The sequence below is a fragment of the Cololabis saira genome, chromosome 7 (assembly GCF_033807715.1).
Source record: "Cololabis saira isolate AMF1-May2022 chromosome 7, fColSai1.1, whole genome shotgun sequence".
NCBI lineage: Eukaryota > Metazoa > Chordata > Actinopteri > Beloniformes > Belonidae > Cololabis > Cololabis saira.
This window is the reverse complement of record NC_084593.1, coordinates 3,385,149-3,412,110: the sequence shown is the minus strand read 5'-3', so window position 1 is coordinate 3,412,110 and position 26,962 is coordinate 3,385,149. Positions and strand designations below refer to the sequence as shown.

The 26,962-nt window shown below is 39.8% G+C and overlaps 1 protein-coding gene across 1 annotated transcript in view; it reads right to left on the bottom strand.

Annotated features, from left to right (window-relative positions):
- LOC133446729 (polycomb group RING finger protein 3) overlaps positions 1 to 26,962 on the bottom strand; it is a 169,838-nt gene that overhangs the window by 31,755 nt on the left and 111,121 nt on the right. Inside the window, exons 4-6 of the mRNA XM_061724744.1 lie at positions 22,309 to 22,405; positions 10,559 to 10,614; positions 10,250 to 10,357 (exon numbers count right to left, since the gene is read on the bottom strand). Coding sequence (XP_061580728.1) covers positions 10,250 to 10,357; positions 10,559 to 10,614; positions 22,309 to 22,405 — 261 coding nt within the window. The remainder of the gene's footprint in view (positions 1 to 10,249; positions 10,358 to 10,558; positions 10,615 to 22,308; positions 22,406 to 26,962) is intronic.

Below are 26,962 nucleotides of genomic sequence, written 5' to 3'. Positions count from 1 at the left end.
TTCAAATGTATTTTTGATGCACACACAAATATAACTTGATTTACAAACATTTTTTTGTCTGTGAGCTGCGCTGGATTTGCATGTGACTTTTGAGACTCCCCTGACGTGACTCGATCCACAAATACGTTTTTTTTAACACGGAAGGATCTGCAACCAATCAGATGTCTTCCTTTGTTCCAGCCAATCATAAGAGCGCACCCACGTGGGGGACGCAGAGCAGTGGATAAAACACGACTTACTCTAAACCAATCAGATTAAAGGGGCGGATACTCCTGCTGTTAGTGTCAGCGCCGTTCGCTTAGAAGAGTGATTAATATTTCGAATTGGTGAAGTAAAGATAAATGATCAGCAACAGGAGATAAAAGATAAATAAACAGGATGGAGAGGAGGTCACTGTTCTGCTTTTCTTGTGATCTCAGTAAAGAAAACAGCGCGATCTGAGATGGTTTGTCAGGCCGTTCAACCAGAGCCGTCAGGAGAGCTCTTAGTCCTGCCGATGCAGCAACTGATGATGAAAAACAGCAGAGATATTTATGTATTTGCTCTGTTTGGTTTGACTACTAACGGTGTGTGCATTTGCAACTTGGTCTGTGCATTCGTGAAACTTGTCCTGTTCATTTGCAAATCGTTCTGTGCATTTGTAAAACTTGTCCTGTGCATTTGTGAATTATGAGACTGTTCTAGCTCCATAAAGATCAGGAGGAATCAGGTTAGCCGAAAGCCAGAGCCATCGCTCTCTTGCAACGCTCTTGGTAGAAAATCGTCATCCGTCTGTTTTAAGATGTAGGGGATTGCTCACAAATATCAAGCTCCCGAGGCCGATGCACAATGACATTTTCAAGCAACAGTGCATAGGAAAAGAGATGATGTGAACTGTTAATGTAACTGTACTCTGCAGGCTCATCGCTGCCTCGTGTTCCTCCATCTTCCTGCAGAAAGCGCTGAGAAAATAAAGGTAATTTATAGAAATGAGCCTGTGTTTGCTGGCAGAAGCAGAGTTTTTGTTTTGCTTGTGTCAAGAGCTGCTTGAAAAGTCAGAGCTTGTACTTCAGAGTGAGCTGAACAAAGCTCAGGTTTACAAAGTCCAGGCTCTCCACAACGTCCCTAGTTAAAACGATGGCCTGCGGCGCCGGCCGTGAGCGTTTCCATCCCTCTGTTGGTCGACTTTCAGTCGAGTTTCAAACACCTGTGAGGTGGCTTTCAAAAAGTTTTGCTAAATTAATCCAAAAAGGTAACACTGAACTTTTGCAGCAACTGAAAAAAACAAACATAACAGACCTCCTCTTCCCACCTTGAGCACCATGCAGAGCTCTCACGCTGCAAGCAGTTGGAAGCGCTTTATTAAGCCATCTTGTTAGGCGTTTGGAAAGCACTCCCCAGTAAGAGACAGGTGGATTATTTGCTGCCAGGGAACGTCGTGCAAACATTTCACTCCCACCTTATTGCCACAAAATGGGCAAAACATAGCGCTTCCCACGACTCCCCTTAGAACCCACACGACCTGCTGATTTGTAATCTCACGGTGATTGTCAGGCACTTCTGGGAGCGCATGTGTTGAAGCGTGCACGCCAACCCAGAGACACGTCCAAATGGAGCCCTTTATTCCTCATCCTCTCTTTGAACTCTCGCATTAAGTCAAATAAAAGAAATGTGAATTTACATCCTTTAAACTGAACATCTGCCAAAACTTTGATACTGGAGCTGAGGGTCAGTAATCCATTGCAAAACTGGATTAATACAGTTTTCCTTTAATGAGTGTGTATCATTTTGCTGTAATTTCTCTTCCGGCTCTCGACGAAGGCGGACGCTTTTTCAGTTCCTCTCCCTCCCTATCTGCCCTGCTACTGCTTTTGTCCTGTCTCGTCTTCAGAGTCTCTTTTTTTCACTCCTCCGAAACCCTACAATCATGGAATTGATCAACTGGTCTCTCAGCACAATTGACCAAATTTTTGTGACCAGAAGTCAGGGGGTAAGGGAGCCCTCTTGCCCCGATGGGACATTTTTTGCTGGATACACAATGGATTCCTACAAATACTGGAAACCGTTGTGTTTGGCGATCCCGTCTGTCGAGGACGTTGAAGATGCTTCATAATTGGATTTATGATAGCAGGATTTCTCTTGATCGGAGGAGGGGGATTCCTGGTGTACCGACAACAAGTAAGTCGTTTACAGCTGTTTTGGCTCTTTCAGAGCTGCCGGACGTGGCTGAAGGAATAAGCGCTGCGACCAACACTCTTTAACTTTAACTTTGAATTTAACGTTGGGGGAGCAAAGCCGCAAGTTGGATGCGATTCTTGAACAGAATCTCAGGCTGGCGGCGTCTTTGAGCTCATTGGTAAGATGGAGAAGACCTTGGAGAAGTTGGAAGCTCGGCTTGGCGGGAATTGATCACAAATTCGTCTGTTTGGAGTCGCCATTGATGAACCAGAGACTGAAGGCAGACGGAAAATTACTGAGTCTCTCTGTTCTTTGCAATATAATTGTTGATTCTATAATCTGGCCTTGACAGGGCGGTTTTGGCTGATCGCACTGGTCACCATCTTCCTGGTGGAATGTAAACAAGGTGACTGCCCCCACTAACCCTCCCCTCTCCCTCGAACACCTGTGGACCTGTTTAAGAACTGACTGAGCCGCCTGATAACATCCAGGACATTTGGCTAAGAGCAGCTCTGAGCGAAGTTCACGGACTCATCGCTACACATACACTTGCTGATAACCACACCTCCCTCATCTCAACGCCTTCCTCGGCCCCTCCTCTTATCCAACCCCTCCTCCCTCCCCCATGCCCAATGTCATCATTTCTCTAATCTGTTCTCACCAGTTGACTCATGTCTTATGTTATTTGTTTCGTCTGTGCCCTTATGGGTTGTACTGGTTGTGATCTCACTGTGCTGGGACGCCAGACCGGCGACAATAAAGCTATTCATTTATTAATTATTATTAATTACAATGCTCTTCTTTATTGTCTAACACTGTAACAGAACATTTATAATTTCCTGTTAAGTGAGGCGGACACTGAAGGAATTTAGCTCCTGAAAATGAGACGTCACTGCATCAGCATCTGCCCGTGACTGGAGCACGGTGGGATTTATAGAAGCTGATCTGCCGTGTGCGATTACTGGTATGACAGAGGTGGATTTATTTTACACAGCCGGTGAGTACATTTCCATTTCTGAGAGGCTCTGAGTACACAAACCCATAATTAAGTGTGAAGCAGTTGGGCTCTGGCGAGGGGAACATTAACAAAGTGCCACTGTTGCCTGCAGTTACTGATCCTTGATCGCTGCTTCACTGCAGTTAAATTTAGGTTCTGAAAGAGGACCTGATAAGTAAGTAGAAGCAAAAAGTTTCTCTTGACTCCTGGGGAGTAATAAAGGCACCAGTTTGGAGTAGGATTGTGTCGACACTAGATGTGGCAGCACCTCAAATATGTACCTGAAACGCTTGCCAATGCATTTGGCCGTGTCCAAAAGCTGTTACACAAATCCTGCAGCCAATCAGAGTGCAGGACGTCAGCTGAGGTCACTGACGAAGGGAATCCCGGGATTTGGGAGAGAAAACTCCCATTTCTGCGGGATTTGGGAGAGAAAACTCCCATTTCTGCTACAACCTTTCCCTTTTCCATTTGTGTTCTGAACTAATCACAGGACAAACAGTTAGCACTGCTTGCCTTCTCCCCTCCCCTGCTTTTTTATTTAGTTATGCCTTATTTCTAGCGAGCTTAGTTGCCCCACCGGTCGGTGTGTTACCCCGTCAGCGATCAAATGATGGCAGCGGTCGGCAACCCAAAATGTTGAAAGAGCCGTATTGGACCAAAAACACAAAAAACTAATATGTCTGGAGCCGCAAAAAAGTCTTGTATCAGCCTTAGAATGAAGACAACACATGCTGCATGTTTCTATATTAGTTAGAACTGGGGGGGGGGATTTTTTTTTTCATTATGCACTTCGAGAAAAAAGTCGAAATGTCGAGAAAAAAGTTGAAATTTAGAGAAAAAAGTGGAAATGTCAAGAAAAAAGTGAAAATTTAGACAAAAAAGTCGAAATGTCAAGATTAATGAAGTACAATCTTGAGAAAAAAGTCGAAAATGTCGAGAAAAAAGTCAAAATGTCGAGAAAAAAGTAAAGATTTCGAGAAAAAAGTCGAAATGTCGAGATTAAAAAGGAAAGGGAAAAGGAAGAAAAAAGAGAGAAAAAGGAAAAAAAGAAAAAAAGAGAAAAAAAAGGAAAAAAAGGTCAAACATTTCTGAAAAAGCTCCAGGAGCCACTAGGGCGGCGCTAAAGAGCCGCGGGTTGCCGAGCCCTGGATTATGTGACCATCTGACTACAATAGCCCCAGTTACCCGACAGCTAGTCCTGTAATGTGAACGGCCCAAAGACTGGGGGACTCTGAAACTAAAGGAGTAAGAGCTGTTGTTGGGGTGGAAGGCTCCTTTTTTAGATGTGGGCCGATCAATCCGGGTCCAGTAGCAGGTTATGTTCTGGGCTAGTGTGAAGACGCCTGGACACAGTTCAAGATCAGATCTACACGTCTTATTGAATGTGTTGGTTCTGGGAACAGCGTGTTCCTGGAGAAGTGTTGGAGTCGTGTCTCTACTCTTCTACATGGAGACGAGCCCGGTGAGGTGTCTGGGGATGTGCTAGGGGTGTAACAATATATATCGTGCCACGAAATTTTGCGATAAAAAAACGTCACAATACGTGTCGTGGAGGTGACAAACTGTAGCGCGATATTGGGTTATTAGTAAGGCTGGGACTTCAGCGCGTTAATTTCGATAATTAATTACAGAAAAAATGGCGCGCTAGAAAAAATAGCGCATTTTAATCGCATTAGTTTTTTCCCCTCGGAACGTTTCTCACGGGACAACTTTCACACGGACGGAGCACCGACCAACGTGCATTAGTGTTACAGTGAAGTGCAGCCGTCGTCATATGAAGTGAGAAAAAATAAGTTTTGTGTCCTGAAGATGCCCTGGGTTCCCAAAACACAGCTTTAGTTTTAGTCAGCCACGCACCTGCTGTTTATCATAGCAAATGCCTGTTTTTCTGTGAGAAAGAGCCTGGTTCGCACGGGATTTTGGTCCCGTGGGAGCCGAAACTTGTTTTGAGAGCTTGCAGACGGGGGGGGGGGGGCGAATAGGTCTTCCCCCCCCCTCCGCAAGGTGCTGAGGGAAAGGTATAAAAGACAGGGAACCCGGAAGTCTGGCCAGAGTCTGCCGTGGGTTCTTGCAAAACGCCCGGCGCAGGGTTTTTTCCTTGGCTTATTCAAAACGGGACTGCCGGGCTCTCCAGTCACGTGTCGAGGTAAGAAGGCCTTAAAAACCCTTGTACTTGTGTGTGATGATTGCAACTGTGATGATTGCTGCTGTTTTGCGGGGGATAGCTTGTCGCGTCATCCTAGCAAACAAGTGATATTGTGTGTACTGCCGAGTTGTGGGGGGTAATCCGACACGTTATCCTAGCAAACGGGTAGTTTTGTGGATGTCTTCTATGTAAATGCTTGCTCCTTGCTAATAAATGTATTCATATTTCATAGCAAAGGCGAGGTGTGTGTGTGTGATTCATTTTGGTACAGCCGACCACTCCTAGAACCTAATTGAGATTTCTCCCAAAACATCATAACACAAGCTAAGTTGTTACCACACACGTTAAAGACCAATGTAGGAGCCGCCTTAAAATGTATTTACTATTTTTGTTGTTTACTAACAAAATATGAAGTGTGCGCCTTCCTCCCTCCCCAGGTGGAGGACGGCGCTATAAACTAATAAATAAATAAACTAATAAAACTAAACCCTCCCCAGGTGGAGGACGCTAGTCTTTAAGTTGGTGGAGTGACGTATGACGCAAAGGGCAGAGACAGCAGGAAACCGTCATTGAGCAGCTTCAGGATCAGCAGGGGAATAAAACCCTCTGAAACCTCTGTCAACACTGCTTAGGACTCTAATTTCATCTTTATTTACAGTTTGTTATTTTACAATTAATTTAGCTTAAAGATAAGCTCGGGAAATCATAACGCTCACCGCAGCTTCCAATCAAGGACAGATTGATTACTGATGTTCAAGCTGGTGAGAAAGTGAATACTGAGACCTCCACGCTGGTGAAATGACATAGTTGATCATCTTCAGCTTTCTTATTTCTTCTTTTGCCATATCTTCCAAGTACATTCTTATCACCGCCCGAGCTCGATGAGCTCTGCTTTTAGCCACTTAGCAATGATGGCAAACGGTGGAGAAATGCAGTTTCTATTTCCGTCAGGCCGGCCTGTGCAAATGGTCCCTTAAATGTGTTTGTGTACGGATGTTTGAGTTAATACGACTCCGAGGTGACGAGGCCGGGGATCCGGAGAGGCACTTCCACTTCATGTTGAGCCTTAATTACCAAAATCAGAGCGCAGGATTAGGCGAGCGATTAGGCTGCCAGCGTGACAGCCTTCCGGAACGAAATGAGATACTGGGTACTTTAACGTTCATCGAGTAAACATTCAGTCACGGTATGATAGTTCGTGTAAAAAAGCGTATAGAATTCAGTGGAAGGTTGGGTAAGGAAGCGTAAGAAGCGGAGGAAGGCGTGGAACAGGAAGGCAAGGAAGGAAGGGAAGGAAGGAAGGAAGGAAGGAAGAAGCAAGGAAGGAAGGAAGGAAGGAAGGAAGGAAGGAAGGATGAGAAGAAAGAAAGCAACAGCAAGGAAGGAAGAGCAAGGAAGAAGAAGGAAGAAGGATATAGAAAGAAAAGAAGAAGAGAAAGAAGAAGAAAGAAGAAGAAAGAAGGAAGGAAGAAGGAAGCAAGGAAGAAAGAAGGAAGAAGGAAAGGAAGGAAGGAAGGAAGAGGCAAGGAAGGAAGGAAGGAAGGAAAGGAAGGAAGGAGAAGAGAAGGAAGATATGAGAAAGAAGAAAGGAAAGAAAGGAAGGAAGGAAGGAAGGAAGGAGGAAAGAAGGATGAGAGAAGGAAGGAAGGAAGGAAGACAAGGAAGGAAGGAAGGAAGGGAGGAAGAAGGAAGGATATGAGCAAGAAAGAAGAAAGAAAGAAAGAAAGAAAGAAAGAAAGAAAGAAAGAAAGAAGGAAGGAAGGAAGAGAAGCAGGAAGCAAGGCAAGGATATGAGGCAAGAAGAAGAAAGAAAGAAGAAGAAAGAAAGAAAGAAAGAAAGAAAGAAAGAAAGAAAGAAAGAAAGAAAGAAAGAAAGAAAGAAAGAAAGAAAGAAAGAAAGAAAGAAAGAAAGAAGAAGAAAGGCGGATCTGAGAGCGAGGAGCTTGAGTCATTACAGTTTTGCAGTACAGGTGAAGTTATTTAATTGGTTTTTATCAATGTAATTGGTGTGGTTTAGTATTTAGTATCTTTTAGAGCAGTGATTTGGCTCCAAAGACTGAATGTGGTGAGCTATGTGAGCTATGGACGGACACACTTCACGGCCTGCGGCCGCCCGGCAGCAGAAAACCAGAAAACCGTGGTTCCCCCCTCCATTAAACCGAGGAAACGACTTAAACTGAGCTGATTAGCCGAGTGCATGTGCAGCTGGGAACCAAAACCAAAGCTGTTTCCACAAGTTCCCGCCCTCCTCGGTTCTCCAACCTTTGCAACCTCTAACCGAATCTCTGTGCTTGTTCTTTTAAAAGTAAAATCAGTTTACAGTTCAGCTCAGGGCACTTTTTCCAATACTGTCTCAGTTTCCTGGAGAAAATGTTCTGCTCCAGTTTATAGAGCCTGAGTAGTCCAGGGCCACACGATTGGACCTTGATAAGAAAATATAGAAGGCGGCAGATAAAAAAAAAAAAACGAACGGCAAAATAAGGCGCAAATATTAAAGTTGTACTGTATCTAGTGTTGTATGTTCCAAAACGATGTGGGGAGAGGGGCGACAACGCCCACTTAGGAGACAGGAAGTGGATACCATTTCATACCATTGGCAGTAACGGTAACAATAGAGTATCTTTGGTGAAGCCAAACAGAGAGGAAGTGATATATAGGAGAGCGTGAACTGCTTTGGTTTATAAAAAGGAATCAAAATGAAGGAGAACTTTTCACAAAAATGACAAAGTCCTCATCCATGATGTTAGAAGCACTGAATCATCCAGTATTCAAAGAATGGACACAAAAGGAATGACAGCAATGTGTACGGTTTCGGAAGGTGGGAATTTCTAAGCTTTCAAGAGCTAAAGACAAGGTACGGCCTCGAAAACAAAGACTTATATAGATATATATTCAGAATCCAATTTAAAAATTGTATTACTTGCATATAAAGCCCAAATGACTTAGCGTCGCAGTATTTACAAGACCTGATAGTGCCTTATGTTCCTGGCAGAGCTCTCCGCTCCCAGAGTGCAGGTTTACTCGTAGTTCCTAGAGTATCTAAATGTTGATTTGGAGGGCGGGCGTTCTGCTATCAGGCACCATTACTATGGAACCAACTTCCAATCTGGGTTAAGGAGGCTGTTGCTGCTTCCACCTGCCTACGTGGATATCTGCTGTGTGCTGCTGACGTCCCCGACCCCCCAGTCTGGCCTTCGGCAGGAGGGTCCCCCCTTATGATCCAGGTCCTGGTCAGGTTTCTTCCCTCCTAAAGGGGAGTTTTTCTTGCCACTGTTTGGCTTAAGGTTTTTCTCCCACTAGGGGAGTTTTTACCTGCCATTGTTTATGTAATAATTGCTCGGGGGTTTATGTTCTGGATCTCTGGAAAGCGTCTAGAGACATCTGTTGTATTAGATGCTATACAAATAAAATTGAATTGAATATATGCAGTTAAGAGATTATTTCACAAAATAAATAAGGCCAGTTGCAACTATAAACAAGGTGATTGGAGTCATTGTGGATTCATACAAACAGAAGGGGTCTCAGCCCATCTCTGCTTTTTACCAAGCTATGGGGGAGAGCAGAGGGGACTCAACCCTCTAGAGAAAAGCAAAATGGGAAGCAGAACTAAACTAAATACAACAGGATGAATGGTACCACATGTGCGAGACACAATGTACGTCCACAAACTCATTAATATGGAGGGAGTTCTGCTGGAAAAATCTAACTCAATATTTTATAACACCAAAAATAAAATCTAGACAACTCGCCACACAACAAAACTGCTGGAGACTGAGCGGGAATGTGGAGGCAGACCACACGTCTTCTGGAACTGTACAAAAATTAAATATACTGGCAAAATGTAAATCTAGTAGTAAAAAATATTTTGGGATATGAAATCCCAAATACTTGCCCAGTGATGTATCTTGGGAATATTGGAAAGGTTGTAACGAGAGAAGATCTGTACTTGACTAAAGTGTTACTCGCAGCAAGTAAAAAGGCAAGAAACTGGCTCAATGTAAATGCCCCGAAACAGGAACAGTGGTTGGAAATAGTCCAGGAAATTTGTGTTATGGAAAAATTGACATATCTTTTAAGGATCAAAGAGAATGTATTTGAGAAGAACTGGGAAAAATGGAATACTTACATGGGACGTGGCACCAACTAAACAAATGCCGAATGGAACAGTGGACTGAATAGAGGATCATCTCCAGACAGTTTGTTTTTGTTAATGTTATTATTATTGCTATCCCGCCGTATGGCCTGAATATAAGACGGTGTTTTTTGCATTGAAATAAGACTGAAAAAGTGGGGGTCGTCTTACATTCGGGGTCTAGACATTATACCCATTCACAACGCTAGGTGGCGCCAGATATCTTTAAAGCGAATGCTGAACTAAACTCCCCAGGCCAAAGCAAACCCCTGTCACGAAGAAGAAAAATAAAAAAATAGTATAAGAAAGAAAAGAGAAGAAAATAAGCGAAGAGATAACAGAAAGTGGAGAAACGTAGCGACAATCTGGAGAAAAGTGGGTGGAAGTTCGGCAGGTGAACCGGCAGCTGAGGAGAAGTTAGGATGCAAACTTCAAGATAATGATTTCAAATAGTCAAAATAACAGGCTTTTTCTCTGGAATATATTGTTATAATCATTTGTTTCAGATGTACTGTAATTATTTTCTGTATAAAAATTGAATTTGGTGTTCAAAAAGTCTTTCTTCAAACTTGAGTCTTAAAAAAGAGGGGGTCGTCTTATAATCGGCGCAGTCTTATATTCGGGACAATACGGTAAGATGTAACTTGTTTGCAGTATTGTTTTGTTTGTTTACTTGTGAAAAAATAATACAAATTTAAGTTATAAAAAAAAAAGAAGCACTGAATCATCAGATTGTGTCATTTTGTTTGAGCTCCCACCAATCCTTCTAAGTGTTTATGCAGACAGCGGGAGAGAATGAAAGCGGCTACCGTACCGTTGCGTTGATCTAGATGAGTTTTCATGTTGCACAGCTCTCCTTTAATGTCTCCGGGCACCTCCATGCCCAACTTCTGATAGAACTCCCTCTGCTTCTTTATCTCCGCTGCACAGGAGGAGGAAAAACAAACATATAAATAAATAAAGGGGTTTCTCTCAAGATCACTCCAGGCACAAGACTTTAAAAAAATTCAGCCAAGTGTGCGACTGAAAGACGCACACAACAGCACAAGAAAACGTTACAGTATTATATTTATTTTCAAACAGTGAAACTTGGTGAAACCTGACGACACACGACGACACTCACCCTCCTGAAGCCCCGGGACCAGTTTGTAGACGATGTCTTGCATCGTTCTGTCATGGCTGCAAAGAACAACACGTTGATTAGTAGGATGAATTTTACACCAAAGACATAAAACACATCCAGTTTTAAATTGGACAATCGTCTGAAATAGTTCCTGGAACCGAATCCAGGGGTGTCTGAGATCAATACAATGTATTGTTGTTCATGTATCCATGTTCTTTTTGTTGTTTTTTTTGTGTTTCACTCATAGTGACATGTACCGTTTTATTTGCTCAGGAGTCAATATAAGAGTGCTTTCAGACCTGTGGCCTGTTTGTTTCGTTAACATTCAGGGGCTAAATCGATACAGTTGTTCCGTTTCTCGTTCGTGGGGTTTGTGTTCACAAGGCAACCGTCTGTACCGTTTCAAAGCTGTTAACAAATGTCATGCGCGAACTAGCTGTTCTCTCATTGGTCAAATGAACGCGGAAGAAGTTTCCTCTTCTGTACCCCGGGATAAACAACACGCCCCTTTCAGCGTAGCGCAGACCCTGTCCGAATTGAACATTGTTTAATTTCACCGTGCCGTGCTGGGACGACATCTCGGCACGTCCAATATGAGAGAAGGTGGTGGGTTCTCTGCGCCGACTCTTCTCCTTGAACAGCGGTTGCACATACACATGAATGGAGTTGTATCGGTTGCTGTGTGGATCATGTTCTCACTACAAATAAAAAAAATGAACCGTTTCAGTTCTGGAATGGAATCGGGCCGAGACCACCTCTCCTAGGAGATCTCGGATCGCTTGTTTTGTGCCGTTTCAGAGCGCGATTGCTGTGTTCACATATACCAAACGATCCGATCTTTAGGGGGAAACACTCCCTGTTCCGGAACAACTGCTTGAAACGGGACAGAGGTGAAAGCACCCTAAGTAATATAAGTTGTAAAAACAATATCCCATGCACACTCACACACTTATTTTTTTGTCTTTATTCTTTATTATTTATATATTGCATTATTAGTTTGTCATCACTTTTGTGTAGTTATACTTTTTGTTTTTGTATGTTAATCTTGTGTTCTTTATAACACATGAATGTTAATATCTTCGGTGGAGGCTTCAAATAAGCCCATTGGGTTTTTTGCCTCTTCCTGCACCTATAGTATTTATATTTTATATTTCCTGTATATTTTTAAAAACTGTGCAAAACAATAAACTAAACTAAACTAATAACTGGAGAAGAGGAAGATATTGTTTTGACCCTCTCCTCGATGGATTTATTCAGCATCATAAGAGGGGGAAAGGGGATAAAACATGTGCACTTTTATCCACTAGTCAGAACCCTTTTGGGTTTACGTTCCGTGTCAGTCTGAAACGCCACCATATTCCAAAAACCTTGTCTGACAAAAAGCTGTAAATCTCAGGATGACAGTTATAGAAAAATGTCAAATGTGTCATGGAAAGAAAAAAAAGAAGACAGATCCATTTGACACGTTGAGAGTGTGGTGTGCAGCGTATGTTGGTGTCAGTCAGCGTGTTAAGTAGATCTTCCCTGTGCCGGTCACATGAGTTCTGCCGCCGCCACGGCTTTTTGACGGCGAGCCCGGACCGTCGGCTAACGGACACGGGTGTTGGGTTTGCTGCACTTTCTGGGGGAAAAACCCTGAAATGATGCCTGTTTGTCTCCCTGCTGTTCCACTGATGAGATGCCAGAATTATCAACCTGACACTCAAACCTGCTGTAAAACACGGCAGAACAGTGACCCCTGCTGGATATGAGTGGTATTACATCCATGCAACCCAGTAGTTTCACAATTACAGGTCTGTCTCAGAAAATTAGAATATTGTGATTTTCTGTAATGCAATTACAAAAACAAAAATGTCATACATTCTGGATTCATTACAAATCAACTGAAATATTGCAAGCCTTTTATTATTTTAATATTGCTGATCATGGCTTACAGCTTAAGAAAACTCAAATATCCTATCTAAAAAAAATAGAATATAATCTTAAACTGTAAACCATAATCAGCAATATTAAAATAATAAAAGGCTTGCAATATTTCAGTTGATTTGTAATGAATCCAGAATGGATGACATTTTTGTTTTTTTTAAATTGCATTACAGAAAATAAAGAACTTTATCACAATATTCTAATTTTCTGAGACAGTCCTGTAGTTCCCCTTTATCTATAGGTAATAGCAGTACTGGAGTTGTAAAAATAAATCAGGGGGATGGTGGATTTGATCATATGGGGACAGATAATTTGTGCTGATTACAAATAATATAATATATTACAAATAATAGCAGTGACCAAAACAGCTGCAGAAATACTGCAGGAATGACATAGCAGCAGTTAAATGCAGCCTTCTGTAAGCTTTAAATATCCACTGGGCTTACATCAAATACATCAAAACACAACAATAAAAAACACTTTTCTGAACTTCAATATGACTCTGTCCTTCACAGGATAAGTAACATGGATCACTGCAAAAACTCACAATGTTAACAAGAATATTTGTCTTATTTCTAGTTAAAATGTCTCATTTTAGTAAAAAAAATCTCATTACACTTAAAACAAGACTCATCACTGGAAAAAACAACAATTTTCACCTGTTTCAAGTAGATTTTCACTTGAAATAAGTAGAAAAATCTGCCAGTGGAACAAGATTCTTTTGCTTGTAATAAAAAGATAAATCTTGTCCCACTGGCAGATTTTTCTATTTATTTCAAGTGAAAATTTACTTGAAACAGGTGAAAATTGTCAAATAAGTTATTTTTCTGGTGTTATTTTTCTGGTGATGATTCTAAATGTTGAAATAGCAGTAAAACCACATTCATTGATGAAATGACATAAGGGATGGAAAGGAGGGATGGCAGTTTTACAGGGGGGATGATTTGGACCGTTTTTATTTCAGGGGGGGATGATTTGGACCGTTTTTATTTCAGGGGGGGATGATTTGGACCGTTTTTATTTCAGGGGGGGATGATTTGGACTGTTTTTATTCCGGGGGGGATGATTTGGACCGTTTTTATTTCAGGGGGGATGATTTGGACTGTTTTTATTTCAGGGGGGGATGATTTGGACCGTTTTTATTTCAGGGGGGGATGATTTGGACCGTTTTTATTTCAGGGGGGGATGATTTGGACTGTTTTTATTCCGGGGGGGATGATTTGGACCGTTTTTATTTCAGGGGGGATGATTTGGACTGTTTTTATTTCAGGGGGGGATGATTTGGACCGTTTTTATTTCAGGGGGGGGATGATTTGGACCGTTTTTATTTCATCCCCCCTCAACTCCAGTCCATCCCTGTCATACAATCACAACAGTAACTAAAAGTTAAAACTTGTTTATGAATCCAGATGAATAATAAACATCAAGTGCTAATTACGCTGGAGTGTGAGCAGAACAGTTTGAATGAGTTTAGAACCAGACAATAGAGATGTGAGGTTATTATTCTGAGCCCGCTCTGCGACGTCAGCTCAGATCAAACTTCCCCACAAGCAGATGGGCTTTGTTTTTCCTCGGCTCAGGCTTCCCTTCGGAAGCTTGTGATGTTCCTGATCAACTTCAATTTCCTCCCAACAATGAGACAGAAGCAGCTGGGCAAACGGCCAACGCGTCTGAAGCCGAGCGCTCGCACGGCAACAAGAAATCTGTCCACGGCTCCGATTACTCGGTAATGACCAAACGCTTCTGCGTCACAATCAATCACAAGTTAATGCACGAGACTTTTAAAAGAAAACCGTGGCCGAACACCGACGTGGAAATGCAGTTGTTTCACAAGTTTCCAGTGACAAACTCTACTCTGTAGCAAAACAACGAGAGACGACATTATTCCGGTAAACGACCCTCTGCTCCGCTGGGATCAGTTAAATTAGATTCAGGTTCAGACTGAAAATGTGATCAAAGCACAAACTTTCAGCTTCAATTCAGAGCTTTCATCCACATATTTACCATTTAGGAATTATAGTCACTCCATTTTCGAGGTCTCAGAAGTATTTGGACAGAGAGTAAGCGTAAATAGAACCATCGTTTTAGTCTGGACTCTGGACGGACCTTCACAGTTTTCTCTTCAGTCAAAAGAAGCTGCTCGGTCGAGATAACGACTTGGCCATTGAAGAATATTCAATTTCTTTGCCTTCAAAATGTATTAAAGGGACCTATTATGGCATCTAATGTCTATTTTAAACAGGACTTGAATGTCTTAAAAACAAGCTTTTGATTGTTTTTGCTAAATAAATGAGAAATTCAGCCTCTAAACCATGTCTTTATCTTCCCATTCTCTAACCTCATTATCTATGCAGGATTCTGAGTGGGCGGGGCTATGATAATGAGGCTCTGTGCTGATTGGCTGCCTGAATGACGCGATGCACCGCTACGGAAAAATGGAGGAAGCTCCGGCCGGCGGAGTTAGTTAGTATTTACACCGTGTCATAACTGCATGCGATGCGAGTGAGCGTCAGTGACAAAATCAATTCCATTCCTTTATTTTCTATTGGACTGTCCTAACTGGCTGTTTTGAGCTGAACATTTGTCGGACGCCCTGCTTCTATTTTCTTCCTGTCACTCGCCTTGAAAGCCGGTTGAAAGCGCTGTAGGAAACAGTCATGATGAGGAACGGCTGATCCAGTTAGTTGAAATGAGAAGTTATCTCTATGATTCCTCCTCATTTCACTACAAAAACCTCAATAAAGTTCAGCTGCTGGAGGAGATGGACAGAGAGACGATGTCACGCAGTGCTACGATAGTCGGACGCTCATGCAGTTACACGGTGTTAGTTGTGGACGTGGTTTGTATTTTGGTTCCGTAACTCTGGGGAGCAGAATCTTATTGGCTCGTAGATCCACATCACACTGGACGATCATCCGGGCGGCTGTACAGACACTGCAGAATCTGGTTGTTTCCTCCTTCTCTGAGTTGCTGAGGGGAGACCACTTTTTCATAATAGGTGCCCTTTAATCTCAACATTACGACTTTTTTTCTCGACATTTTGACTTTTTTCTCAACATTTCGACTTTTTTCTCGACATTTCGACTTTTTTTCTCGAAATTTTCACTTTTTTCTCAACATTTCGACTTTTTTCTCCACATTTCGACTCTTTTTCTCAAAATGTCAACTTTTTTACTCAAAATTTCGACTTTTTTCTCAACATTTGGACTTTTTTTCTTGACATTTCGACTTTTTTTCTTGACATTTTGACTTTTTTCTTGAAATTTCAACTTTTTTCTTGACATTTTGACTTTTTTCTCGAAATTTTGACTATTTTCTCGACATTTTGACTTGTTATTGTTGTTCCGGCCAGAGTTAGTTGTTAGTGGTTTCACGCATTGTTCCGTAACTTTGGGGAGCAGAATCTTATTGTCTCGTAGATCCACATCACACTGGACGATCATCCGGGCGGCTGTACAGACTCTGCAGAATCTGGTTGTTTCCTCCTTCTCTGAGTTGCTGAGGGGAGACCTTTACGGACACCGTGTATCATGGTGCCTTAAGGTTTGTTACTGGATATAAAGCCCTTACTCACCACTGCACTCTATACGCCCCAGTTGAATGGCCATCATTAGCAGCACGGCGCCTTATTCACTGGCATATTTTTATTTACAAAGCTATCCTGGGCCTGCTCCCCCACTATTTATGTAACTATTTCTCCAAATCCCAGAGCAACTACCACCTACGTTCAAACGAGTTTTATATATTAAATGTGCCTAAAGTTAACTCAGAACTTGGTAAGCACTGCTTTAAGTAGCTGCACCTGTTGCCTGGAATCAGGGTTTATACAGCAATCCTTATGTTAAATTTAATACCAATTTAATACCTTTTTTCACTACCTTCAGATTTAAAAAAAAAACTGTCACAACATTAAGTGTTAATCACGAATCTTTTAACATTAATACAGATTTTGAACTATAGAACACTATACAGAACAGATTTATGGACTCATTGATGTTGACCAGATGTTTCACATTTATTTCACTTTGTGAATGACAATAAAATAGACTGCTTAAAATGTAAAAGGTAAAAAATAATACCAATTTTAAAAAAAAAAAATACCTCTGACAGTGAATTTAACACTTTTAATGGCCTTAAATTTGGCAATTTTCATTTATCACTTTTTAATACTTTTTAAAACCCCGCGGAAACCCTGGGAATGCACTGCAAAAAACTCTAAAGCTAAAGGAGCTCATCAATCTTTGAGCTCTGAAAACTTGTGTTAGAGAAATTGGAGCAGCTTCATATCGTACTAGTTTCTGTTTTTAATGTGAATCCAGAGCCTTAGCCCTGTTGCTTCCCCCTTGAAATGTATTTTATCTGTGTGTTGTCATTTTTATGTCTTGTAATTGTTGTTTTTGTTGTGTGACTTGTGTCTGCAATTGTAATTTCTTTTATGCTGCTGTCTTGGCCAGGCTTCCCTTGGAAAAGAGGTCATTGTGTCTCAACGGGACCGACCTGGTTAAATAAAGGCAAAATAAAAATAAAATAAAAAATACATGTTAAACCTGTTTTTCATAATAGGTCCCCTTTAAGTTGTTTTGCAGTATTGTTGCCGTGTGTACACCTCAGAGTTAATCTTTCTACTTCTGTCGACCATCACACCATCATAAACACTGAAGCCGTTTCCTTGACAGCCAATCACGCCCGTACCATAACACTAACTCCACCGTGCTGGACACATGATGAGGTCTGGTCTGAATTCTGCTTCTTTCTTTCTCCAACCATCACTGATACAAGTTCATCTCAGTGTTTTCTGTCCAGGGAATCTAAAACATGGGAGGCTTTTCCAGTTTCCAGTTATTTTAATGTGTATATATTAGGGGTGTAACAATATATCGTGCAACGAAATTTTGCGATACAAAAACGTAACGATACGTGTCGTGGAGGTGACAAAGTGTATCAGATATTGGATTATTAATATTAATCTATTGTGTTGACTAGTAACGACCGTGCCTCGACCCGTGGACCAAAATCTTCCTCCACTCAGAAGAAACTAGTCCCGTTTTGAGCTCTGAACCTTTACTGATGTAAGGCTGGTGTAGAGTTAAGCCTTACCTTATTAAATTAAACCTTTTACTGATGTAAGGCTGGTGTAGAGTTAAGCCTTACCTTATTAAATTAAACCTTTTTGGGGTGGTGAGTAGGATAAACACGGGGAAACTTCTGCTGAGTTCCAGTGTACTTTAATGTCCCTCAACAGTGTAGGATTTTAGAACATCAACACAGCACCTAGTGCCGTACTGTGGCGTATCACTCCGCCCAATCTAAAACACACTAATCACTACAGATAAACTAGTCCCTGATTTACATCAGAATATAAAGAATATGGTTATAAAATAATGAAATAACCTTAACAAAAATAAACCTCCTCTTACACTTATAAGGTGAACATGAATCAATCTTTGTTATGATGTAAAACTGTATGTATTTATTTACTTTTATTTATTCATTTAATTTTAGTTGTTACATTTCTGGAAAAGAAAAAAGTCAAATCATAAATGAGAGAAACTATTCAGTTTGTGGCTAAATATTTGTACTTGTCTGAAACTGAAGATCATAATGCAAACCTGACATTTACTTTTAGTTCAGTTTGTGGAAAATGGTTGGCCTGGCTTTCTCTTTAAAACTTAAACAGTTATAAAGCATTACAAACTGTAATAATAGGGCAAACGCACAGTATTGATTTGTATTTTGTGTCTTTCAAATAAAAGACATTTTTTTCCAGTCATATGTTCCTCATTTAAGATTGTTAAAAAAATACTGATATAATATCATATTGTATCGTTATCGTGAGATTAGTGTATCGTTACACCCTTAGTATATAGAAATAATGAGGTAATTGATCCGGTTTGGTGGATTCATTTCTGTCCAAATACTTCCCATACACCTGAACGTGGAGGAACTCGGATGAAAATGCTCTATTTTTGTGACACCAGTTGAATTAAAGGCTGAATCACAACGTAAATACACCTGGGTGGATTTTAAATAAGATATCCATCTATGATCTTTCCAAATGAATGTAGACTTACTGAAGACTTCAGTAAGTCTGAGACTTACTGACGTTCTCTGAACATTGTTTTCAGAGATCTGGCTCTGGTTTTGGTGTTTGCCGTCTATATTTGTGATTTGCTGCAGAACTGGCAACTCGCTGGGGAAAGTGTTTTATTTCACAATCGTTCTCCTGAACTGAGTTATAGCTGAAAGACGACGGTAAGTCCCTGCAAACCTTTGACATTGATCCAGCTGCCGTTGACCGGGCTGCTCCACCGACCTCTGAGAGATATCTCAGTAGCTGTCCGTCATCATGACGGACAGGCTTAGAAAAACATCCACATTCATCATATCTGTCCGTATCTGCTCTATATCTGCTCCGTATCTGCTCCGTATCTGGTCCCTGCGTGACCGCCGAAGGTGTTGCTGAGTAAATAAATCAGACCTGGAGGCTGAACATTCCCTCCAAGGTAGAACCTTATTTTAGTCAATGTAAAAGATGTATATCTTTAATTTTACAGTTTCACATTGACACTAGGAATGGCTGATATTTTACCGTTCACGATTTACCGTCAAAAAAATTCCCCACAGTAAGAATTTGTATCTCACGGTAAAAATGATAAATTCCAGTTTTTGTGGAAAGCCGGATTTAGAAAGAAAGAAAGAAAGAAAGAAAGAAAGAAAGAAAGAAAGAAAGAAAGAAAGAAAGAAAGAAAGAAAGAAAGAAAGAAAGAAAGAAAGAAAGAAAGAAAGAAAGAAAGAAAAGAAAGAAAGAAAGAAAGAAAGAAAGAAAGAAAGAAAGAAAGAAAGAAAGAAAGAAAGAAAGAAAGAAAGAAGAAAAGAAAGAAAGAAAGAAAGAAGAAAGAAAGAAAGAAGAAGAAAGAAAGAAAGAAAAGAAAGAAAGAAAGAAAATGGAGGATCTGAGTCATTCCAGTTTTGCAGTACATGTAACTCATTTAATTGGTTTTTATCAATTCAATGTAATTGGTGTAGTTTAGTATTTAGTATCTTTTAGATCAGTGTTTTGGCTCCAAAGACTGAATGTGGTGATAGATTTATAGTTAAAAAGATGTAGTTGAATTGGTATTTTTTTTTTAATCGTAATTTTTATCGTTATCGGGATAAATGTCAGAAATTATCGTGATACATATTTTAGTCCGTACCGCCCATCCCTAGTTGACACGGGGTGCAGCTTGTTGCATATATAACGTCTTCTGAAGTCTCCACTGAGGGTTTAAGCGAGCTGAACAACGTGAGTAAACGTGGGTTTACCGATGTGCATCCATTTTCAAGGATGACGACAACCTGCATCTAAAAAGGCGTCAGAAGGAAATGGCTGAGTAAAGAATCTCCTACAATCCTTGAATGGATCGAAATAGTTCATGGAATCTATAACATGGAACGATTGACCTTTTCTTTGAGACATGCAAGAAAGAAAGGTGAAAAATACTGGGAAAAATGGAAGTCCTATTTGAACCTGAAATGATTTTCTGTGTGTGTGTTTGGTAGAAGAAATATGCCATTGTTCTCTGTATTTCCCTTCTGCACAAAAAGAATGGACTTTTGAGTTAGGAAAGAATGGGAGACTCTTCCTTGGTACGGAACGCTTAAGATCTACAAGAAACAGAGTGAAGGATCTAAAATCCTCTAAGACACCAATCAATACACATGGACACCAAGGCCCAGTCCCAATACTCCCCCTACCCCTCGTTTTCAGTCCTACCCCTAAATTTTGCACGTTCCCGTGAGGGTAGTGGTGTCCCAATTCCTCTTTCCACCTAGGGGGAGTGACGAAAACTAGTGTAGTGGCTATGAATCTGTCCCTACAGATCGAGTGTTTTCGGATGCTCACTAGCTGATCTACGGACAGAAAAATTTCCCAGAATGCTTTTCGTCATCATTTGTAGACTGAATAAAAAAAAAAAACATGGCGGACATTTCTTATTTTTTAGTGAATAAAATCAATATTTTGAGTTAGTTTCTGCATAAAAATGCATTTTGATTAAATTTCTAGTGAGAAATATATATTTTACTTTCATAATATTCACTCAGTGAATGTATATAATCACTTTTTTGCCCGTTTTTTGCAACCTCGCCAGACTAAAGGCTGATTTATGGTTCCGCGTTAAATCGACGCAGAGCCTACGGCGTAGGTTAAGCAGCGACGCGCGCCGTACGCCGTAGGCTCTGCGTCGATTTAACGCGGAACCATAAATCAGCTCCCGAAGCCGGTGGGCAGAAGTCCCGAAATTTTCGGAGCAAATTTCTTAACAGGCGTAACAGGACCCAATATATTTTTATAAAAATGTAACCCAGACCCATCCAATCTTGTTTCTACAATATGCATTTCTATACACCTGTGATGACCCCGTCTGTCTTATGTTTTGTTTTTGTTGAAAAACTAAATAAAAATAAAATATAAAACAAGCGTCCGAAGCATTTCGAGCCGCACTAACGCCCGGTCCTGCAGAGGAGACGACAGGCTACTCGTCATTCCAGCCACAGATACTAGATGAAACTGATCAGAGAAATTACATTAGTGTTTGATTATCATGCAAATCTGCGCCCCCCTCGGCTCCTTCAGAAACAGCCAGAGGTGTCAAGTAATGAAGTACAAATACTTCGTTACCTTACTTAAGTAGAAATTTTGGTTATCTATACTTCACTGGAGTAATTATTTTTCAGACGACTTTTTACTTTTACTCCTTACATTTTCACGCAATTATGTGTACTTTTTACTCCTTACATTTTAAAAACAGCCTTGTTACTCTATTTCATTTGGGCCTGTTACAACCAAAAACGTAATAACGGCCAATAACGTAATAACTGCCAATAATGTAATAATTATGGCCATTTCAAATGTAATAAAGCCAATAGTGTAATAATGTGCCAATAATGTAATAAAACGTTTGAGTCAATAATGTAATAACTTTTTGCCGATAATGTAATAATTTTGTAATAATTTTTTAATACCAGGCCAATAACGTAATAACCAGCCAATAATGTAATGCCTTATTACATTATCGGCAAAAAGTTATTACGTTATTGGCTCAAAGGTTTTATTACATTATTGGCACATTATTACAATATTGGCCTTATTACATTTGAAATGGCCAAAATTATTACGTTATTGGCAGTTATTACGTTATTGGCCATTATTACGTTTTTGGTTGTAACAGGGCCTTTAATAAAAACTATCCAGTTAAATTGCTCCATCCGGATAGAGTGAATTTGGTTGTGGTTGTTTCAGATGTTCTTGTCCAGTTTTGTTCTTACATCCGTTCCCTCAGATTCCTGCAACTAAACTTGGATGTACATTCCAATAAAGGTTAGGATAAATGATAACATGAACATGAAGTTTGACTTTTTGCACCATTACAATACTTATAGGCAACTAGTCATCATATCTGCTGCTCTCTGAAACACATGTTAATGCTCAATAGTACACATATATGGTTCTTTAATATATTTATATTAACACATGTTAATGCTCAATAGTACACACATATATGCTTCTTTCATATATTTGCATTATACTAAGATGCATTCATTTTCATGAATGTGAATACTTTCACACCTCTGTTGTGTGTGTCTTTTTGGGGTGTTTTTTTTCCTGCAGGAGTTCGAAAAGGAAGAAAAAAAAAGGAAAAGGAAAAAGAAAAGTGGCAATTGGCTCTCTGGTCCCTGGGAGTTTATTGTTCGGTGGCAGCGGCTGATTGCAGCGTGTGTGTGTGTGTGTGTGTGTGTGCGTGTGTGTCTGCGTGCGTGTGTGTGTGTGTGTCCCCTCTCACCCGATGTACTGCAGTGGATGGCTCTGATGAATAACAATCCTACACGTGGGGCACGTGTTGTTTTCCTCCAGGTACTTCACCAGGCAGCTCCTGCAGACTGCAGGACAAACACAGACGTTAAAACTCACAAATGTTTATTTATATAGCACAATTCAACACAAGGTCATTCAAAGTGCTTTACATTGACATTAAATTGACACAAATGCAAAAGCTACAGGTCAGATGTTTGAGGGTCAATGACGTGACGCCTATATTTTCTGAAAAACTGATTTTTTTTCAAGTCAAAAAAGGTTTAAATGGATAAAAAAATACCATATATATGACCTACTTGTCCCACATATGGATTCACTTGAATTTTACAAAAAATACTAGCTATTTGGGATTTTACCTTTTTTGAAATCACTCTAAATGTTTTTAAATCAATCTTCTTCTATCTGGCATGATTTCAGAACTGTCTCGTTGTGTGTAAGATTGCAACACATTTATATTTCCATCATAATATACAAACAAAGTTTGACTGATGACGTCTATTTTATGAAATATCATTAAAAAACTAATTTTTGTATAATACTGAAAACTTGTAAAAAAAAAAGAAAAAGATGTCAAGATGTTAAGGACATTAATTTATTTTAATATGAATCATGGTTTCACCACATTACCTTTTTTAAGGCTAGTGCTAATTTATCTTGACAAAAAAACTCTGAAATCACTTAATTTTAAATTGTATATGAATGTATGTGTACACAACATTCTTAAAGGGATTGTGACATGAAAAACAAATTTTTCTTGATTTTTTGTGTTTTGTTGGGTGTCTTGACATCAATTACACCCAAAAAACAACGAACTTTTAACATTCAGTGTATTGTGTGCTTTCTGGGATTTTCCGCATAACTGTGCAAAAACGGCGCATGTGGTTTGGTGGCGGATCGTTACGTAACGATCCGCTAAGTCACCGCCCTCTCCACCCAGCTCCCTGCCTCCTCTCCTCTCCAGCGCACCATAAAGGCTGATTTATGGTTCCGCGTTACACCGACGCAGAGCCTACGGCGTAGGGTTACGCGGCGACGCGCACCGTACGCTGAGGAAAACTGCTAAGAAGACCCGCGGCCACTGACTGGACTTAAGATAAGGGGACACTTTATTTACATGCCTTTATTTTTATGATTGTTTGCTGTGGTTCGCCCTCCTGCTTTTCCGTGCATGCTTCGCCTATCGCTCCGACGCCGCTGTGAGCGTATGGCTGGAGGAGGAGGAGGTTTGGAGGAGGAGCGGAGCAATGATTGACAGGAAAGGGGGGAAAGGAAGCATTTTTCACGGCGCAAAAAAACACTGTAATAAAAAGCCAGGAATGGAGTACTAGAGTGAAGTTTTTCTTGTTACACTCTTTTAGACACATTTGAGGGATGTTGGCCAAGACTTTTAATAGTGTTAAAAGCATGTTAAAAATGATGTCACAATACCTTTAATGTTTGAACTACTGCACTATTTTTTTTTTATTACTATTTTAAAATTGACCTGTTGAAAATCCTTATTCCTTATTGGTCATTGACCCGTGTATTCTCCAGCCGGCCCTGTGTTTTTGTTGTTTTCTTTGTTTCTTTCCTTTAATTCCTCCCCTTCTATTGATAAATCTTCAAAGCCAGTTTTCGTTATCGTTTCATCGTCATCATCATTGCAGCACATTTTCTGCACTTTGAACCATTTACACTTTGAACCGTTTACCCGGGAGGTGACTGAAACGTTTGTGTGAAATTGCGTCTTTGGCCGATTTTCTTCTCCGTGTCGTCAAAGGGCCGTTTCAAATGGAAGAAAATAAATCATTTTTCAGCTCATAATTCTGCATGACTGTGGCTAAAAAGATAATCCCGATTATCCACTTGATGTTCCAGTCACAGTCAGTGTTTCATCTAACTGAGCTGCACATTTTACAACCCAATACTGCAGTTTCCAGCTGATCGCAGCAACGCAGGGCCCGTCCCTTTGCAGGGTGCACTGGTTCCTTACGCCGACAACGAAGCCATAATGGTCTTTTATAACCGTTACCCATTAACGAATGAGCTTTCATCGTTTATATTACGCGTTAATTCCAAATTATGATAAATTAGTTTGAGATTTATGACTTCAAAAAGGCCCAGAATGTTTTTAAAGAGTTGAATATTAGAACAAAGTTTTATGTTTAAAGCACAAATACTTCAAAACAAAATCTTCTTATTGGTTTTTTCTGGGTGTTGCTCATTAAAAATAAAAATAAAATAAAAATGTTGAGAATATCAGGCAGAACAAACAAGTTAATGATGCAGCCGAACGGCTGGAGAAAATAAATGAAAGACATCATTTTTATTTGTAAGTTTGCGTCTGTAAGAAATGACTAAGAAGATCCACAGGTGCCTGAAAGGCTGAAGGAAAAATACAGGACTCTCAGAAAATTAGAATATTGTGATAAAGTTCTTTATTTTCTGTAATGCAAAAATGTCATACATTCTGGATTCATTACAAATCAACTGAAATATTGCAAGCCTTTTATTATTTTAATATTGCTGATCATGGTTTACAGTTTAAGATTAAGATTCCAAGAATATTCTAATTTTTTGAGATAGGATATTTGAGTTTTCTTAAACTGTAAGCCATGATCAGCAATATTAAAATAATAAAAGGCTTGCAATATTTCAGTTGATTTGTAATGAATCCAGAATGTATGACATTTTTGTTTTTTTTAAATTGCGTTACAGAAAATAAAGAACTTTATCACAATATTCTAATTTCCTGAGACAGTGCTGTAATTCCTGCACACGGTGAGCGTGCATCATTTCCCCCTGACGTTCTCGTGTCTGTTCGGCGTGAGAGCAGACACTGATGACGTGATGGAATCGCTTTGTCTCGACCTCCAGGTTTGAATCTTCACCGAGAGGGAGAATCACAGCGTCACGTCTGGACTCTGGACGTCTTAAGTGGCAGAACACCGACCCGCGGTGCAAGAGCGCCCTCTAGTGAGCAGATCCGGTACTGTAGTCCAGGGGCCAGAGTTCCACTCAAGGTGACCAAACTTACTTATAATTGTTGTAAAGATCCATGTCTGTAGATGATATTCTGGTATTAAACCTTCCTGAGTGGCAGCTGGATCAGAGTTATCAACTCATGAAGTTCAGAAACTTACATTTTAGATGCTGCTGCATATCCTGGTTTAGACTCATGTTCAGGAAATCTGTCAATGTTTCACTATATTGTCTTTGGTATCAGTTTAATCATTCATTCAAGCTAAGATGTGAATCTTTCTGACCAACATAGAGGTCACTGCAGCTCTTTAAACTATAAACAACACACATTCTTACACAAATTTCGCCTAAATGATCTACTATCTTTTATCCCTGTGTCATCTAGGAACAACAGAGACACAAAATACAAAAACTAGAATACTCACAGGACCATAAGGATTCAGGAAATGTATAATATACCCAATTTAGAATCATCAATTAACCTGAAGGGGGTGGTAACTTCATGAACTGATAACTTTGATCCAGCTGCCACTCGGAAAGGTTTAATACCAGAATATCATCTATAGACATGGATATTTTCAAAAATCACAAGTAAGTTTTGTCACCTTGAGTGGTACAGAAAATTAGAATATTGTGATTTTCTGTAATGCAATTAATAAAAAATTAAAAAACATCATACATTCTGGATTAATTACAAATCAACTGAAATATTGCAAGCCTTTTATTATTTTAATATTGCTGATCATGGCTTACAGCTTAAGAAAACTCAAATATCCTATCTTAAAAAATTAGAATATTCTGGGAATCGTAATCTTAAACTGTAAGCCATAATCAGCAATATTTAAATAATAAAAGGCTTGCAATATTTCAGTTGATTTGTAATGAATCCAGAATGTATGACGTTTTTTTTTTGTTTGTTTTTTTTTAAAATTGCATTACAGAAAATAAAGAACTTTATCACAATATTCTAATTTTCTGAGACAGTCCTCTATACTGCTAAATGACCAAACTGTTTTTTAAAATATAAAGCTGCATATTCCATTTATTTTCATATTTTTTAAGCACTCAAGCACTTTTTAAGTTAAGTTAAAATTTAGTTTTAGTTAAGTTGAGTCAGGATGTTTTTAAACTATCATTTTATTTGCTTTTCTGAGCCAGAGGCAACGGAATTTCGTTTCCCAGTGCACTGTTGTTACATGTGTCCTGAAAATGACAAATAAAACTCGTATCGTATACACACACCGAGAACTACTATCAGGTTCACCTGGGGATTCAGGTCTCCATGTTTGAAGTAGAACTGTATAAGATATTAGAGCTCATGCGTGATGTGGATTTACTTCATTATCTTTGGACGTCAGTAACTGCGGTGTTTTGGAGAACCTCACTAACTACCACGGCTGTGTGTGCAAATGTTATTCTTAAAAGGACGGCAAATGAAAGTAGAGAAAATTAGATACTCAAGAAGGGGAAACTTGAACAAATTCTATAATAAATGGCAACCGTTTATGGACTTTTTTGCAACAATGTAACCCCCCCCCCTTTTTATTCATTTATTTATTTTTTTACTTGTTTTTTTGTGCTTTTTTTAAGATCTTTACTTTCTGTCTCTCCTTATGTTTATGTGCCCAGTTAATTATTTCATACAGACTATGTCTATTTTA